The sequence below is a fragment of the Rhinoderma darwinii genome, chromosome 12, assembly GCF_050947455.1.
Source record: "Rhinoderma darwinii isolate aRhiDar2 chromosome 12, aRhiDar2.hap1, whole genome shotgun sequence".
NCBI lineage: Eukaryota > Metazoa > Chordata > Amphibia > Anura > Rhinodermatidae > Rhinoderma > Rhinoderma darwinii.
Genome location: NC_134698.1, coordinates 50984911 through 51004648, shown reverse-complemented (window position 1 = coordinate 51004648; position 19738 = coordinate 50984911). Strand labels below are relative to the sequence as shown.

The window sequence follows — 19738 nt, the reverse complement described above, 5'->3', positions numbered from 1 at the left end:
TTAAGGGTATGTCCACACTTATTTGAACAAATCTCATCCACACACTGGGTAAAAAATACAGAAAAAAAGCTTTCAGAAATTGACCTGCGTTTTTGTTTTTTTTAATCCACAGCATGTTAGTTTATGCTTCTTAATCGCTGCTTTCCTGTTGCAAGTTTTCCCCATTGAATTCAATGTAGAGGTAAAACTTGCACAAAATAGCAAATTTCGTAATTTTTGTGGCGGAAAAGCCGCTATTCCGCCGCAAAAATCGCAAAAAGAAAAAAAAAGTTTATGCTTACCCAGGACTTTCCCTGCTTCCAGCACGGCATCCAGGGATGACGTTTCATCCCATGTGACTGCTGCAGCCAATAATAGGCTGCAGCGGTCACATGTGATAACATGTGATCTCAGGAGACCAGGCTGCAGGATGTCAGAGGGACGCGTCGCCATGACTATGGGTTAGTATAGGTGCTTTTTTTTACCTGTTTTCCGCAGCGGACGTTCTGGACAAAAAACTGCCCCACAATTTGGAGCGGTTTTTCAGCCGGAATTCCCTGTGGGGACCAGAGTGTATACCCTGTGTACTTTTATGCAGTGTGAACATACCCTAATGGTGACAATGAAGATCAAACAAACTGGGGGACACTGTAATGTGCACACATTCCTTATAACATAGTCTATGCTTTGTATGCCCCCTTCATACACATTGCTGAGACTACATCACTTATTGACAATACATGGATTCCCCCAATGATTTGGGTGCCCCTTCTCACTAATTGTGTAATTGCACCAATTCTGGCTGACAGTACAAATTCCCTTATAGTTTGGTTGGCAGATGCTCCTTACTACCCCCTTTCAATTACATGGAGACACAGATCTTTATTTATTTTACCTCTCATTTGCATTATGCATAAATCTGACTTGTTGTTCTATGATTATCTTGTCTATATTAAGACATAGAACAGCTGGGGAGATACTGAGAATTCTGTAGTTCCCAGTCACTGGCAGGTGAAAGGTTGTTACCAGGGATGTCATCCTATAAAAAAAATATGTGCCAGGGCTATAATTTCTGAGAGGTAGTAAGCATTAGAGCTGTCCAGTTTGTGTAACATTTAGGGTATGTTCACACGGCAGCGTCCGTAACGGCTGAAATTACGGGGCTGTTTTCAGGAGAAAACCGCACCGGAATTTCAGCCGTAATGGCATGTTGAGGCGCTTTTTGCTGCGTCCATTACGGACGTTAAATGGAGCTGGTTTTCCATGGAGTCCATGGAAAATGGCTCCATTTACGTCTGAAGAAGTGACAGGCACTTCTTTGACGCGGGCGTCTTTTTTACGCCCCGCCTTTTGACAGCGGGGCGTAAAAAAAATGACCGTGTGCACCCATCGTAAGACCCATTCAAATGAATCGGCAGATGTTTGCCAACGCTATCGAGCCGCATTTTCGGACGTATATCGAAGCGTAAAACGCCTGATTTACGTCCGTAAATAAGCCGTGTGAACATACCCTAATTGGTGTGGTCAATGACAAAAGGGTGGGGTTATGCAAATAGGGACTCTGATAAGGTATTGCATTACTTATATGCTGCGTGTTAATGCAAAAAAAAAAAAAAGTGAAAAATTGAGGTTCCGGTCGTGAACCGGTTTAAGCAGGTAATTAGCAAATAAAACTATAATAACCCTCTAGTGACTGCCCACTGTCTTTTGTCGGCAGGAGGCGCAGATACTGTATTTTGACGTCACTGCATTAAAGCTCCTGCAATCCAGCAGGAGCAGGTTGGGTGCCCGGCTGTCCGAGACATCCAGGGACCCTGAGGAGAAGAGAGAAAAGTTTATAAACGCTTCTGTCTACTCTTGTCCAGCCTACAAAGCGCTAAATATATTTAGACCAGGCAGTCAGAAAATGTCCCACATTTATCAAAATGGTGCATTCTGTATGGTAAATTCGGCACATCTTTCTAAACATTCTAGACACTTCTCTTCCTTATACCACCGAATAGTGTGCTTTTTTGTTAAAAGGGTCCCCCAGCGATCAGCTCTAATTTTCACGGGAACAAGAAAGCAAGTATTCAATTCCCTGCTGTGCAAAGACAGGGGAAATGTAGTATTATTTAGTGCTCATTGAATTAACGGGCTGCTCGTCGGAGTCATAACTTGAGGCTCCTGGGCCCCAATTCAAAATCTGTAACAGAAACTCCCCCCACCAACCCACGCAGCTTGTGCCATTCATAATTTCTATGTGTTTTTATGTGGCAGAGGGACTTTTGTGCCCCCTAGGCACCAGTGCAGGGGTGAACCTAGCCCCTCTGCTGCCTGAGGCAAACTATAAAAAGGCGCCCCTCCCCCCCGCAAACTTCTCATGGCCGACGGTCCGCAGCTTTCAGCTGCTTTGCTGGGTCTCCTAAGTGACCCAACAATGCAGCACTATCAGCCAGAGGCGTCACTAACGACTTAAAATGTCAGGGGATATGGCCCCAATACATATGTGTCCCCCCCCCAAAAAAAAATGTGTGTATAGGAGACAGCATAGCATATCTATAGCACTACGACCCTATAAGCTATTGATAGGATTAGATACATTGGCTCAGCAGACAGTATCACACATGATAGGATTAGATACAGTAGCTCAGCAGACAGTATCACACATGATAGGATTATATACAGTGGCCCAGCAGACCGTATCACACATGATAGGATTAGATACAGTAGCTCAGCAGACAGTATCACACATGATGGGATTAGATACAATGACTCAGCAGACAGTATCACACATGATAGGATTAGATATAGGGCCCAGCAGACAGTATCACACATTATAGGATTAGATACAGTAGCTTAGCAGACAGTATTACACATGATAGGATTACATACAGTGGGCCAGCAGACAGTATCACACATGATAGGATTAGATACAGTAGCTCAGCAGACAGTATCACACATGATAGGATTAGATACAGTGGCTCAGCAGACAGTATCACACATGATAGGATTACATACAGTGGCTCAGCAGACAGTATCACACATGATAGGATTAGATACAGTGGCTCAGCAGACAGTATCACACGTGAGGATTAGATACAGTGGCTCAGCAGACAGTATCACACATGAGAGGATTAGATACAGTGGCTCAGCAGACCGTATCACACATGATAGGATTAGATACACTGGCTCTGCAGACAGTATCACACATGATGGAATTAGATACACAGCTCAGCAGACAGTATTACACATGATAGAATTAGAGATAGGGCCCAGCAGACAGTATCACACATGATAGGATTAGATACAGTGGCTCAGCAGACAGTATCACACATGATGGAATTAGATACACCGCTCAGCAGACAGTATCACAAATGATAGGATTAGATACAGTAGCTCAGCAGACAGTATCACACATGATAGGATTAGATACAATGGCTCAGCAGACCGTATCACACATGAGGATTAGATACAGTGGCTCAGCAGACAGTATTACACATGATAGGATTAGATACACAGCTCAGCAGACAGTATCACACATGATAGGATTAGATACAGTGGCCCATCAGACAGTATCACACATGATCGGATTAGATATAGGGCCCAGCTCGCTGACATTGCGGCTCCAGCACTGGACCCAGGAAAGGTAAGAATAATAATTTTGCTTCTTTATGTGCTACTAATTATTTTTGTGTGTTTGTGTTATTTTATAGGTTCGGTTGTTGGACTTCGGATACGAGGACGACTTCAATGACAGCGTTTTTTATTCTCAATAAAATGGTTAATGGGGCTTGTGTTTTTTTATTTCAATAAAATAATTTTTCTATGTGCTTGTACTTTTTTTAAACTTTATTATTACCGCCTTAGTAATGGCCGCTGGCTGATTGACAACCTCCATTACTAAGGCGAGGCTTAATGTTAGCAGGTGCAGAGGCTAACACTAACCCCCATTATTACCCCGGTACCCACCGCCACCAGGGGTACTGGGATGAGCCGGGTACGAACCAGTACCCGTCCATCTGTAGTAAAGTCTAGGCACCGGGGCGGCACAGGCTGGTATCATTAGGCTGGGGAAGGCCAAAAACAGTGACCCTTCCCACCCTGGTAATGCGGCCTGCTGCTGCTGTGTTGTATCTGGCTGGTTATGAAAATTGGGGGGGACCCCACATCGTTCTTACCAATTATTTTTTTTTTTTTTTTAAATGACGTGGGGTCCCCCCCATTTTTCATAACCAGCCAAATACAATAAAGCAGCAGCAGGCAGCATTACCAGGGTGGGCAGGGCCACTGTATCTGGCCTTTCCCAGCCTGATACCAGCCTGTGGCCGCCCCATTGCCCGACCATCACTACAGATGGTCAAGTACTGGATCATACCCGGCTCTTCCCAGCACCCCTGGTGGTGGTGGGTAGCGGGGTAATAAAGGGGGTTAGTGTTAGCCTCTGCACCGGCTAACACTAAGCCCCGCCTTGGCAATGGATGCTGTGAATCAGCCGGCGGCCATTACTAAGGCGGTAGTAATATAGTTTAAAAAAAAACAGACATAGAAAAAATATTTTATTTAAATAAAAATAAACCACACAACCCTCATTAACCATTTTATTGATAATAAAAAAAGCCGTCATCGAAGTAGTCCTGGAATCCGACGTCGTCCAACGACCGAACCTGTAAGAAAACACACAAAAAACGATTAGTAACACATGTGTTAGGCTTAGATACAGGGCCCATGTGTGATACTGTCTGTGGGACCCTGTATCTAAGCCTACCACAAGGTAGGCTTAGATACAGGGTCCAGCTGACAGTAATCTTATACAGTAATACAGGGCCCATCAGACAGGATCACGCATGGGCCATGTATCTAAGCCTACCATGTGATTGGCTTAGATACAGGGCCCAGCAGACAGGATCACACAATCTGTGATCCTGTCTCATGGGCCCTCTAAGCCTGCTACATCGTAGGCTTAAAGGGGTTGTCCAGTCCCTAAACATTGATGGCCTATCCTCAGGATAGGCCATCAATAGCTGATGTCGTTGTCCGTCTCCCGGGAGCCGGCCAATCAGCTGTTTTGAAGGGGCCACAGCACTCGTACGAGAGCTGCTTCCCCTTCATTTCCCAGACTCGCTCACACTGTGAATCGCTGACACGGATTCACAGTGTAAACCAGTGACCGGAATGAAGGGGAAGCAGCACTCGTACGAGTGCTGCGGCCCCTTCAAAACAGCTGATTGGTGGGGTCCGACTCCCGGCCAATGAGCTTCAGCAGACAGGGATATTAATCTTACCCTCCTCTTCAGCCGCGGCGGAAGCTCTGTCTTGACTCTATCCAGGATCACAATGTTGTGCGCGGCGCATAGAGTTGTGACGTCAGGACCTCCACTGCGATTCCGGAACCAGGAAGGTAAGTACTGTCAAGTACTATAGTAACAGGGGCCCGCGGCCCGAGTTACTATAGTAACATTTTATTGATGTGGTGCGGGGGGCTGCGGGCCCCCCTGGCTTCGGGGCCGGTCGCAATTGCGACCGCTGCGACCCCTATAGCTACGCCACTGCCTATAATATTGCAACATACACTACGCACAATACTGCTACACAGTCTACACACACAATACCAGTATATACACTATATACTCTACACATCAGTTTTCCCACTATTTACACAAAAGCACAGCAAAAACAGTTTCTAAATTATTGCTGCAAAACTACAATGTGTGAATGTCCTTACAGTATCATATGTACACGAGAATCATATATACCCACATACACAGATTATATATACATATATATACACATATATATATATATATATATATATATATATATATATATATATATATTGTATATAAAACACATGCATTTACACACTCATACACACACTTCCCTTCTATGTAGGATCTCTAATGCAGACAGTCTCATATATAGACGAGAATCATATATATCCACACAGATACACACACACACACACACACACACACACACACACACACACACACACACATTTACACACTCATACACACACTTGCCTTCTATGTAGGATCTCTCATGTAGTCTCCTGAAGCAGAAGGGGCTTTACAACATGTCCCATCCCAGGACAGCAGATATAACAGGCTGCAGAAGTAGCTGGTCTGTTAGAAGAATAGGGGGACACAGCATACGAGAGGAGGGGGCAGAGTAGAGGGAAGCAAGGGGACACAGGAGAGGAGGGGGGCACAGGAGAGGAGGGGGACACAGCGGAGGAGGGTTATACAGGAGAGGGAAGCAAGGGGATACAGGAGACACAGAAGAGGGACACAGGGGAGGACTAGACACGGAGCTTCCTCTCTGCAGACGCTGAGGCTGTGAACTCTCCCCTCCCCCTCTTCTCTGTTCCGACTGCTTCAGACGAAATGGAGAGAGAGGGAGAGGAGGTAGTTTGTAATCACAGCAGTCCACCGCTCACCTCATGCGTCTCGTCACTAGTCATATTGCTTGAGGAGAGAGCGCTCCTCCTGCAGACCTGCTCCTCTCTGGCGGCGCGCGCGCGTGCTGCGTACAGCGTCAGAGAGGAGGAGGAGGAGTGTTCTCACAGACGTGCCCATCATGTGGCACGTCCGCTAAGTAAAATAAGCCCCTTCCCCCGGTCCAGTCGGTCCCTGGTGCAAAATGCCGCCCCCACTTTCGGCTAGGCTGCGCCGCCTGAGGCTGTCAGCTCACCTTGCCTCATGGTAGATGCGGCACTGGGCACCAGGGCTCGGGTGCAACTGCTACCTCTGCACCCCCTGCCGCTCGTGCTATCCTGGATCTGCCGGGCCCTCCAGAACACAATCACACTCTTTGTAGCTGTTTCCGCTCTGCCTAAGAGAAGAGAGACTTGAACAGGGAACCCCATTTTGTATAAATTCAAAATAACCTAATACCGTATTTAAATTATTTTTTTAACCAGACCAAATGTATTTTTCCTTAGAGCATCATAAATGCTACTGATTTAGGCCCCATGTACACGAACCTAGATTTCGTCCGTAATTACGAACCTTTTCATTTATATGGCCGACACACAGGTGTCCGGGCCGTAGAAACCTTCCTAAAAATAGGACATGTCCTATATTTTATTTTACGGACCGTGCTACCATACTTTATAATGGGAGCACGTCCTCCAAATGCGGGTGACTGTCCACTGTCCGTGATCACTTACCATAATTACAGGTACGGTCGCGTGCATGGGGCCTTAACCTTGGATTGCTAGACATAATATTTTACATACTGACTAGTCGTGCACACTGTTGCTTGCTGTCTGGACATCTATGTAACTGCTTTCCTCGTCTTCTCCATACAGGACTCCACAGTCTATTTGGATTCCCAGTCTCTCGTGAGAGCCCTGCAAAATTTGCCTCTTCATTTGCGGCTGAATGTGGAAGCTGATCTTGTTCAGGTAATTCCTACTCTACTCTGAGCAAAGGTAACAAGATATTCATCAATGTGCAATCATCTCTGAGATTAGATTATGGTAGATCTTATTCATTTTATAATAATCAATTCCTCAGTTCCCAGCAGCCCCCAGACACTTAATTGAAGAAAATGCAGTGTTGTTTGATTTTAATAAAAGCCTTTTTATTAACACGTCTTATGTGAGGCTGGAGGCTGTGTGATAGACGATGTGTTATCTCCAAATCTTACAATTACATTACTGTCAGTTTTATCCCACTTGCCACTGTGTTGCATTTTCAGCATGTCAATTTTCACTCCTGAATATTTTGCCATGCTGCAGTCCAACCCATGAGATTACAAGGGCAGATTTATAACTTGTCCATTTGTGTGATTATATTCGGGAGGGCATGGCTTGTATAACTCCCACGGTTTTATGTTAAAGGAGCCTTTTTTCTAGAAAGAGTGCCGCTCTTTTCCATGGGTTGTGTCTGGTACTGCAGCTTAACAAGGCAACACCTAAAAAAATATATACCTTTATTCACCCATGCAACAAGTCCGCTCCAGAGAGCCTTTTTTCAAGCATTACAAAAGTGCAAAAATGTGAGGTATATGAAGCCCTCACAATCATTAACGGCAAATACAGCATATCAAACAATTATATTATTAAAGTTACAAATATGTAATGCATAATGTCATCAACAATAGGACCTGATCAGCGTTAAATACATGTGATACACAAATCCACAATATATATGTTTAAATTCATCATAATCCGGTATAGTGAATAAATAATCTAAAAACATGATAATGGTAATTAATCTAATCCAGGTGAAAGTCATAAAAACACGCCATAATTATTAACATTAAGGGTATGTTTGCATAAGTCATTTTTTTCTGGTGGTTTCTGCGGTAATCGCAGAAAAAAAACGCAGGGCTTTTGACAAAAATGGTGTGGGTTTGCCACAATTATGTGATGCCACAATCAAGACTCATGTGAACATACCCGATCACTATATTCAGCTCACCATCAGCTCATTTCCAGCATTTCCCCAATCTCACTGCTCATGCCCACACAAACACAGCCAATCAGCTGCCATCTACAGATAATGCAGCGTCCAGCAAATGACTACACTGCACATGCTCTGTTCAGCCTTGGCCCCTATATCTCTTAGCACATGTTCTATGAATAGAATGCTGCATATTTTACCATCTTCGATAGGGGCCGGCACTCGCAAATCTCACTCTATGTTGTTACCTTAAAGGGGTTTTCCTGGTTCTGAATTTTTTTTTTTGCATTAGCAGCAAATTAGATAAATTAAGAAATGAAGTAGTACTTACCTATCATTTCCCCCATCAATCCAGCGCTGACACTCTGGAGCCACATCCCATAATTGTTTACTTGCATGTAGCATGTAACTGTTGCAGCCAATCAGAGGTCTCATTGGGCTAGAAATACAATTCGTTAGCGCTGAGCCCTTGATTGGCTGCAGCGGTCACATGCTAGATGCACGTAAACAATCACTGGGAGTGGTGCCAGAGCGTCATTGACGTATCGCCGAGAGAAAGGTAAGTACTACTACTTTTCTTAAAGGGGTATTCCGCTTTAAAAAAAAGTTTTTACGGACACATAATAAATCGCTATTAAACAAACTTTCTAATATACTTACTTTTCGAAAATTCATGATTTATTCTAATCACAACTACAGACACGTGGCGCAGCCCCCATCGGAATTAAGGACTTCCAATGACGTCCCGACCGTTCAGCGCTCTTCTGAACTTCCGGACAAAGTCCTCTTCCGGCCAGCTTCCTGAACAGCGCGTCATTAGTGACTTTTGTTCAGTGGGTTGTCCCAGTCGATGAGACATCAAGCTCGCACATGCGCGGTTAAAATAATCTCTCTTTTAACCACACATGCTCTGTACAATGATCATCCATTGCGCCTCCACAGCCCCAGTGATGTACTGAGAGCAGTAAAATGGCAGGAGGGAGAAGGGAGCGTGTAATAGAGGGTGTAGTGGGCGTGTTTGACCGGCCTTACTCTCGGCGCATGGCATTCTGGGAGAGAAGCATGCCTCGTCATTTTGATCCATATATATATATAATACAGATCAGTGATTGGTTCTGAGTGTATTCGAAACTGGATGTCTCCAGATCCCTGGGGACTAACCAGTAAAACCATGGGGAGTCCTCTCAACCATTATGTAACTGGGACTTTTTCATTTATTTTGTAGCATTGTACATTTCATGTATTTGTAGCATTTTTTTTTTTTAAATCCCGTGAAGGGTTAATTTTATTTACAACTTTATTTTTTACTTATAATGTATTAGCATACTCCTGTATGCTAATACATTATACTGTGTCACTATGACAGCAGGCAAACTGAACAGATAGCCTTGGGGTCCTTTCTAGGAAGAGAGGAGTCTTCTTTGATCATGCCGCCATCATAGACTGCGGCGATCAAAGGGTTACACAGCTGTCAGAATTTTTTCCGAAACCCAGCTGTGTTCAGGAGGCAGCTTTAAGTTCAGGAGCTGGAAGTAACAGCACCTGCTTAGAGAATGAACGCTCACGGGAGTGCTCATCAGCCTTTACTACAGCGACACCAAAAGATATCGTAGTGGGCGGTCGGGAAGGGGTTAATCTAAATATTAATGCACTGTTGGTGTCAACATAACATCAGGGTTAGATGAAGTAAAAAATGCGCTGAGCCTAGCAAGTATATCAACCTCGGTCGCCATAAAGATCTGTTTGGAATGGATGGGGTAACCTTAAAATTATAGGCCATGTGGAGTCACAGTATTAAGCTCAAATGTCCATTACAGTACCCTACGTTTGAGTTTAGCTGTCCTATCACCCACTCTCCTATGTGGTGGGATGTGATCAACCGTTCAAAATTGAAAGTAACACTCCAGCAATTTATATATTTTTTGCCCATATAGATCAGTATAAGCTATTTTTAAAGACTAATGTAGAGGTTCTTGTGTATACCTGTTGTAGTTGATGGGCCATTTATGAGCTGTCTGCCATCTTGGTACCATATTTCCCTCTGACATGGTATCCCTGATGCAGACTACATTTCCAATGATGCTTCTGGCTTTGCAGAGAGGCTGGAGACTCATCACTATTGCTCTGCTCTGAGTCCTATCTAAGTGCAGCAAGTGATAGATCAGTGACAGAGCTTCTGTCTGCACACTGCAGAGTCTTAGTGTATCCTATGTGATGCAGCTTCAGCCTGTCTCCTCTGCATTCTGCTTGATAGGTTTGTCCGTGTTAGTTTTTACACCGGAGACAGGGGAGATCAGCATCTCATACAAATACACTGGACTCTATACTATCTGTGAGTGCTGTGTGCAGACAGTTATTGTGAATCAGAGGAGTTTTTGTAACTCTTTAGCTAGTCGTTATATGGACTTATTATATCATTGAACTCCTACTCCCTTAGATAGGGCAGAAATAGCCTCTTCAGCAGTGCTGTATGCATGGGGACATACAGAGAAAAGAAACAAGGAGGATGGGGCTGGGTGAGGAGGATGGGAAGGGGTCTCAAGGCTGCCAGTATTGATTTGATAGGTGATGATTTAATCCTGTAGTTCAAGGGAAATCAGACACACAGGACTAAAATGATCACCTGTCTACACATGAGAGCATGGTCTATTTTGGTGGTCAGATTGAGATCACATCACACCGTTGCTCATAATGAAAGGGTTCAAAACATATGAATGCAACTGAGCTGGGAAGAAACAAATGACACTGCTAGTATATTGCTGGTGAGTTAGCTTAGTGCAACAAAAATATAAAATTGCCGGCGTGCTTCTTTGAGACCGTAAGGACCATGTCTAACTGTCATGAAATTGATGAGAAAAAGCACTACCTTTTGACTGTAGTAATTGTGAAAACATGGTTAAAGAGTAATTGTCGTTTCAGTAAACGTTTGACTTGTCACAGTGACATCCAGTTCTTTTCACACCCTTATCTAAGATGGTGAAATATGCAGCATTCTATCCATAGAGCATGTGCTGAGAGATGTAGCAGCTGAGACCGGACAGAGCATGTGCAGTGTAGTCATTTGGACGTTGAAGTATCTGTAGATGACAGCTGATTGGTTGTGGATGTGCGCATCAAGCTGATTGGCTGTGTTTGTGTGGACGTGCGCAGTGAGCTGATTGCCTGTGTTTGTGTGGACGTGCGCAGTGAGCTGATTGGCTGTGTTTGTGTGGACGTGCGCAGTGAGCTTATTGGCTGTGTTTGTGTGGACGTGCTCAGTGAGCTGATTGGCTGTGTTTGTGTGGACGTTTTGCAGTGAGCTGATTGGCTGTGTTTGTGTGGACGTGCGCGGTGAGCTGATTGGCTGTTTGTGTGGACGTGCTCAGTGAGCGGATTGGCTGTGTTTGTGTGGACGTGCTCAGTGAGCTGATTGGCTGTGTTTGTGTGGACGTGCGTATTGAGATTGCGTAGATGTCAGGAATGAACGGACGGTGAACTGAATACAGTGATAAAGTTTATAATTATGGCATGTTTTTGTGTATTTCATCTGGATCTTTTTTTTAGATTATTTAATCACTGGGCCGGATTATGATAAATTGAATATGGATTTCTGTATCACATGTATTTATCGTTGATCATGTCCTATTGTTGATGACCTTATATATTACATATTTGTACACTTTTTTACATAATTGTTTGATATGCTGTATTTACTGTTAATGATTGTGAGGGCTTCATATACCTCACATTTTTGCACTGCTTGAGAAAGTCTCAAACAAACGTTGCATGGGTAAATAAAGGTATATATATTTTTTCGAAGTGCTGCCGTGGTATTGTTGAATTGGATTACAAGAGACCCCTATATCAAATCCTGCGACGCGTGCACCAGCAAACAAGACTTTTTTTTCCAGTGCTGCTTGGTTCTTTCTGTATCTTGTGGTTCTGCAGCTTATCCCCATTCAACCCCTGTAAGGAGACGAGAAGAAGACCACGTAGCCAGGTGTAGGAGCCAGTAATGGCACAAGCGACGCTGTTTATGGAAGGAAGCAGTCATTTTTTTCTGTTCTCAACCACCCTTTGTAAGACGCTGAATTACCATGGACAACCCAAAGTGTAAGCGCATTATGGCTCCGATATCTAGGGACGGTCTCTTAGGTATATTTGGCCTCCAGGACACTCGACCTTCAGTCCTCTACCTTTCCTTTTTCTTCCCTTGCTTTCTTTCCCTTCTCTTTTATATTCCCCTCCCCCTATTTTATTTCTTGACCTATTGCAATATATGGTATATATTTGCCTGTTACAATTAGATTTATGGGGACTACCCCTGGAAGCTACTTGTGCTGTTTATCGAATGTTTGCTTTTTGGTATTTTTTTTTAAAACCTTCAATAAAAATTATTAAAACACAAAGTGTGAGCACATTAAAAGTGACCTAGAAGGAAAATAAACGTCATATTTACACAGCACACTGCTTGCCTCCTCGTTTTTGTTTTTTTTTCCGTATTGTGAAATAATTTTTCCATGTGTATCATTCCTGCCAGGCTCTATGATCATCTAGGTAGTAAAAAGGTAGTTGGTTATTTTTGCCTTGCAGTGTAGCACTTCTTAGGGTATGTGCACACACACTAATTACGTCGGTAATTGACGGACGTATTTCGGCCGCAAGTACCGGACCGAACACAGTGCAGGGAGCCGGGCTCCTAGCATCATACTTATGTACGATGCTAGGAGTCCCTGCCTCGCTGCAGGACAACTGTCCCGTACTGTAATCATGTTTTCAGTACGGGACAGTAGTTCCACGGAGAGGCAGGGTCTCCTAGCATCGTACATAACTATGATGCTAGGAGCCCGGCTCCCTGCACTGTGTTCGGTCCGGTACTTGCAGCCGAAATACGTCCGTCAATTACGGACGTAATTAGTGTGTGTGCACATATCCTTAAAGCAGATCTGTCATCCTACTAATCTTCCCTATGTAAGGGCAGTACGGGGAGATGTCCACTCTGCTATTATCCCAAACAGTACAGTCTGCTGTATTCATGAGGGGAAACGCGCCCTGCCCCCTCCCCAGTGATCGATGTCTGCCAGCAGCCCATCAGTTACTGGTGAGAAGGCGAAGGGTAGCGCCCCCCCTCATAAATACAGCGGACTCATAACTATGAAACCGCTGAAATCTTTATCTGCTATTAGTCCAATGCCATTTGCGCTAATATACTGTTTATGCTTATAGTAGAGCGGACTATTGTCTAAATTGAGAGATAAACTTGTAAAATGTCATCGATGTTTATTTTTACAAATCCCTTTATCCAGGTGACAATATTTCCTAGTCCAAAGGTCTGCAACCTTCGGCACTCCAGCTGTTGTGAAACTACAATTCCCAGCATGCCCTGGCAGCCTTTGACTGGAATAATAAAACATTTGGCTGTCAAGACATGCTGGGAATTGTAGTTACTAAAAAAAAAAAAACTGCGGCGCTCGTTTCGAGCCTTTTTTGCGGCGGTTTTTGCATTGGATTTAACAACCGAAGGCAAAAGACTCGGGGGAAAAAAAGCATCAAACAATGCTGGCAATTCAAAATCTGCCTCAAAATTTCTTCACGAATTTTGAGGCAGATTTTCTCTGCCTGTCAAAAACCTCAGTGTGAACTAGGCCTTAAACACAATTTTCTCTTCCTTGTAGGAACAGCTTCCCCAGGAACTTCCTCTGTCAATACCAAAGGGTATATCAAACATGCCAACGTTGACTGGCCAGAAAGGAAAAGGAGCGTCTGTGGCTTCAGATCAAAATGCAGCTTCCAAACCAGAGAGCGAGACTTCCCTGGATCCCTCTCTACCAGCCCTTGATGAGGAGCTTGATTTCCTACTCAGCTTGGAAGCCCCGGTCACAGAGAAAGCTGCTACACATGCTGATGGGACTAGAGAGCCTGACCAGCAGCTACCCTGTGAGGAACGTGGTAAGGGTTCGATGCGTACACAGCAAAAGTTACAGCTTGTTCATTGGGGAGTTACAAAATTAAGAATAGTTTCAATGTGTAAATCACATCTCCGATAGCAAGTGCTTGTTTATACATCACAGCAGTAGCCAGTTGGAGTCCTTGTAAATATAAAAGGACCTTGCCCACGCCTAATACCCTCCTGAGATTTGCCTGTCTGCCTTGTACCCAGTTGAGATTTATATGTTCTTTTGTATTAGGGCAGCTTCTGCTGTCAGTATTCTGCTTCTCCCATTAAACAAGACTAGATCGGAACAGCTGCCAGATCTGCTCCTGTTATATAGAAATCTCACGCTGCATCCCCACATGAATGATTCATGAGCCCCTTTCAATGTGCATTATTCAGAGTGTAGTTGAATGCCACATTAACCACTAAAGTAGTGCCAAGACAATATGTGTAAGCTGGTCTGTTTACCCAGGCTGGAAGTATCTCTTCGAGGGGAGAGAGCATACAACTTCAGAGGGATGGGAACCTGTGATACTTCCTGAAGCCCATTAATTGACAATTACTGGATCCCAATTTGTTTTGATAGGACTCCATATTAAAAATGAAAAAAGACCCAATTATGTTAGACTGTGCATGTGAGCAGTTATTCCGGCCATTTCCCCAGGATGATATTTGTCTGACTTGGAGTTTCATTTAGATAGCAGCTTACGAGTCACACATAAAAGCCAAGGAAAGAACTAGACAAAAGGTTTTACAGGTCCAGGGAAGAGCACGTTCCATTAACACTGTTATTATATCAAAACTAATACTGCATTGATTGATCTAGCAGCGATCACTTCATGTCATCCTGATTGAGGTCCGTGCTCCCTAAATATTCATAGCATCTCTCCATAAAGTAGAAATGTGCTCCGATAGTCGTCTGGATGGGAATCATGTGTAAAACTGACAGAATATTAGACTTTTTTTCTATGCTTACAACTGTGTTTCAGAAACCTCTCCTGTGAAAGCCGAGCCTTGTGTAGCTGCTGAGGATAACCCCAAAGCTGTAACCCCTGAGGATCTGGAGGACTGGCTGGACAGTATGATCTCCTAGTGGATTCTCATACCTGCAAAGACGTGATTAAGATAAAATAAAGATGAATTGTTACTAGGACCCATGTTACTTTGTAAAGCTGACCATACACTAGAGATTTCAGACAACGTTTTAAAAACCAACTTGTCGTTCACGGTTGGTTCGTGTAGGTTGTCATTCTGGATGACACAATAGTTAAAGATCGATCTCTGCCTTGATGTGTGATCTGGGCTTCTATTGATGGAGTGCACAACTGTCATTTGGCGTGAGCTACTTTCAAAGTCTGACCACAACTAAAACCGTACTACACGGAAGATAGAATTTTTCATCCACCTTCAGGCTGTGTCTGACACCGGCTTTTTGGTCATGAAAAAAAGCCGATGTTTGGCAATAAGTGGTCAAAATCTGTCATTATGGATGACAGAAATCCCCAGTGTACGGCCAGCTTACGTCTTCTGCCTGAATTTAAACATCAATAAACGTTGTAGTAACAATCTATAGCCTGTCTTCACAATACAAGGTCATGTACCATCCAATTCTTTCTGTAAAATATACAGTAAAAGAAAAATAGTATTTTGTGTGTTTCTTTGCCCTTTCATATGTAGGCATTGAGTATGAGGACAGCACTCATCGCTGGTCTTATAAAAATGGTCCTGCGTCTTGAGTCTGCACAGTAAGACAAACAGCTCAGCTGGTTTATCATTTATTTATTGCGATGGGCACTTTATTGTATTTGAAGAAAAATGCATAAAGTTAGCAGCTTCACTACAGCACTTACCAATGACCAGAAAGCAGTGCTTTGAATTTGGCATAAGATTTCCATTTAAGAGAATATAATTTAAGATACATTCCAGTTTCTTCAAATAACAGCAAACTGTCATTGAAAGGAAAACTAAATAGCAACTGAATGCAGTTTCTCATTTCGTACAGTAAGACAAAGAACAGCACAACTCTTGTGTATTTTGTCAATCTAATACTAACATGGAAAAAATATCTTGCATAGCTACGTCTACAGACGATTAAGGCACTTAATCGATTAAGTTCAGGGTCGAAAAAGTGTTAAGTAACTTTTCCCCTACTAACTTTACCTTCAACTGCCTGAAATTTCACAAAATAAAGCTAAATACTATCACCTTTCATAGACTGGACTATCTTACATAAGTAAACGCAAAGCTCTGAGCACCAGATGTTGCCGGAAGCTCACCTGTAACACCAAAGGCCAAGATGGTTCCAGCCTGTTTATGTCCAGTTGAATTCTTTCAGGCTCCAGAGCACAAACATTCAAAACAGATGCAGCAAACTTTGACTTGGCGTCTGTGACTAGCATCAGATTTGTGACATAATCAAAAGCCTCAATATCAAAGTGAACAAAAGGAAGAAAAACGGCATGCTTCTCCAGACACAAAGTCCCGTTCTACAGAACGGATGCGTCTGTCGGGGTTTTGTGGTGTCAAATTCTGAATTTCACTGCTGCAGAGAGAACTGAGCAGTTGCTGTGAAGATAATTATTGTGCACTGGATGTGTATCAGTTAGCCCTTTCATTCTCGGGCAGCCAGACGTGTGGCATTTCAGTTTAGAGATATCTGCCCATTAGTGTGAAAATCAAGAGATGCTGGGATGGGTGCAATCAGGCTGAATACCATTGGTTGAGTTGTAAACTTCTTGAATATAGGTCCTATCTGGTTAGTTCTAAATGACATTGAGTTTTATTTTTATTACACTTTTAGTAACTCAACAAATGCACTATGGCTAATGAGCGTGACAGATCATCAGTTTATTGATGTACTGTGGCGGTTATTATTAGCACTTTTTTTTTTGTTCTAGAAATCTGGTATTTCATTGCACATTTGCTATAGACCTGTGTTTATTGTATGAGTTGCCAGTTTCAAGGAAATGACATGGATCCAAATGAGTAGATTAAGGTCTTTGTTGGGCAGAACTGGTCTTTTAGTAAATGTTTCCCATTAGGTGAGTTTGGTTCCAGGTTCAGTACATTCCCAGTGGATCAGGCGGACGGGTTTATACCAGGTTATTATCCAAGCAGGTCTTCATATTGCTTGCGGAAACAATCACCAGCTGGGAAGAAGTCCCAACACCTCTCTTGATACATCTTCCAGACGTAAGATTCCTACAGGAGACATAAATAGAAATTATATATGGGAATTAGGACTCAACCACATTTTAGCTAATGTGCTCATCTGTTATGCTGCACTGGTAACCTAATAATAATTCATGTATATAAGTCTCTGTTCTACAGGTATCGGTGCCGTTAGTTTTGGTGCCCGATATGCAAATGAGGCATTTGACTTTCAAGTAGACGGTTAACACTGCTCACTTTCCGAGCTATAACTGCCCACTTGACAATCAAACGCCTCATTTGCATTTCTGGCACTGATATCTTAGGAACGGCGGGGACTAGAAGAAAAAAGAAAATTGCCAGAATCTGTGAGGTGTTGGCAATCTAAGGGTATGTGCACACGATAGCTGCCTTTTACGTCTGAAATTACAGACTGTTTTCAGGAGAAAACGGCTCCGTCGTTTCAGACGTAATTATGCGAGGCATCTTTGACGGCCGTAAATTTGAGCTGTTCTTCATGGAATTCAATGAAAAACGGCTCCAATCACGTCCAAAGAAGTGTCCTGCACTTCTTTGACGAGGCAGTCATTTTACGCGTCGTCGCTTGACAGCTGTCAAACGACGACGCGTAAATTACAGGTCGTCGGCACAGCCATTCAAATGAATGGGCAGATGTTTGCCGACGTATTGTAGCCGTATTTTCAGGCGTAAATCGCGGCATAATACGCCTCGTTTACGCCTGAAAATAGGTCGTGTGAACCCAGCCTTATTGAGATTTTGGGTAGGTGAAAGGTCCTCTTTAAATCCATATAATACTCTTCATACAAGACCTCAAATCTCTTTAGGGTATGTGCACACACACTAATTACGTCCGTAATTGACGGACGTATTTCGGCCGCAAGTCCCGGACCGAACACAGTGCAGGGAGCCGGGCTCCTAGCATCATACTTATGTACGATGCTAGGAGTCCCTGCCTCGCTGCAGGACAACTGTCCCGTACTGTAATCATGTTTTCAGTACGAGACAGTTGTCTTGCAGCGAGGCAGGGACTCCTAGCATCGTACATAAGTATGTGTGCACATACCCTTAGGTGAAAACTCTGACAAACTCCTTTTATATAAAACATTTATGGTATCTAAATGTAAAAGTGTTGTAATAATAGACTTGTATTGTTCTATGTAATCCAATTTAATTCAACTCAAACAACTCTCAGGATTTTAAATGCAAAAGAGGTTTTTATTTTCTTGGTGCTGCAATAGTTATAAAATCCCCGTGGTCTTATTGCCTGTAAAATGATAGGACAAATACCCTGTACTTTAATGAATTGTAACTGGAGAGATTCCACCTCAATGACTTTCCACATTAGTACATGGCACTCTCATCTGCAGCAAGAGTATAGAGAGTGCAGGACTCAGTAATGCTGTAAAAGGAGATGGATAACATTGATCTATGGATGAAGAACATGGATGCATTCTTAACTTGTGTGAGCTCTACCCTGATCCATTGTGACTGGCGCTGCCTCCTCAGGGTAATTCGATTATTTACGCATCAAAAAATGCAAAATATGTATATTAAATTGTTTTCATTGATTTTGTCATAGCGTGTTGCTGTACATCTGTCATGACTTAGGCAGGTGATTCATATATGCAATTAAATGGATTACATGCAACTTCCTGTAAAGGACGGACATAAAATGCCTACCTGTCCAGTGTGCTCCGTTTCATCCTTATTAATGATATACATGAGGAAGAACCTGTAACAAGCACAGAGACATTCACATGAATTAGAAAGATAAGATGTGGATTTCTAACCACCGCTGGTAATTACTGCTTATGAGCATTTCTAGCAGATAAACCACAAGTACAGCGAGAGCATTTCACAATGAGTTAAAACAAAATCTAGATGACTAAAATGATGACAATTTCAGACAGAAATTTGGTCCTTCGAATTGACCGTGGGATCTTATTTGGGCGTCTAAGTGTAAAATGTTTGTAGGAAGTCAGTAGCTGACTATACGGATCAGGGACATCTTATAAGAAATCATTCCCGTAGGTGAGAACACAGGGAGGTTTTTTTTTTCTGCGATACCCAAACTGAAATGTTTGGCAGCAGACGACAGGAGCGGTGACAGATTATGCCCGTTAGAGAGAGACTTTGGGACCACTAGCACTTCATGGATGTATCTAGAAGCAGTAAAAATTAAGAAAATAGGCAAGATCCACGAGACGTTTGTAGATATCCTGTAGGAATTAACATTGACACCTGTGGCCACACAGCTTCTCATTGAAAAGGTCAGTGTGGGTGG

The 19738-nt window shown here is 43.2% G+C and overlaps 2 protein-coding genes across 6 annotated transcripts in view; one reads left to right on the top strand and one right to left on the bottom strand.

The window, feature by feature from the left end:
- Positions 1–15923, top strand: part of AVEN (apoptosis and caspase activation inhibitor) — a 415433-nt gene extending 399510 nt beyond the window's left edge. For both annotated transcript variants that reach the window (XM_075844920.1, XM_075844921.1), the window contains exons 4-6: positions 7271–7366; positions 14024–14297; positions 15273–15923. In XM_075844920.1, the coding sequence (XP_075701035.1) occupies positions 7271–7366; positions 14024–14297; positions 15273–15376 (474 nt within the window). In that variant the 3' untranslated portion in view covers positions 15377–15923. The remainder of the gene's footprint in view (positions 1–7270; positions 7367–14023; positions 14298–15272) is intronic.
- Positions 15924–16047: 124 nt separating this feature from the next.
- Positions 16048–19738, bottom strand: part of RYR3 (ryanodine receptor 3) — a 658838-nt gene continuing 655147 nt past the window's right edge. For all 4 annotated transcript variants that reach the window (XM_075844915.1, XM_075844916.1, XM_075844917.1 and 1 more), the window contains 2 exons: positions 19135–19186; positions 16048–17484 (listed from right to left, as the gene is read on the bottom strand). In XM_075844915.1, the coding sequence (XP_075701030.1) occupies positions 17389–17484; positions 19135–19186 (148 nt within the window). In that variant the 3' untranslated portion in view covers positions 16048–17388. The remainder of the gene's footprint in view (positions 17485–19134; positions 19187–19738) is intronic.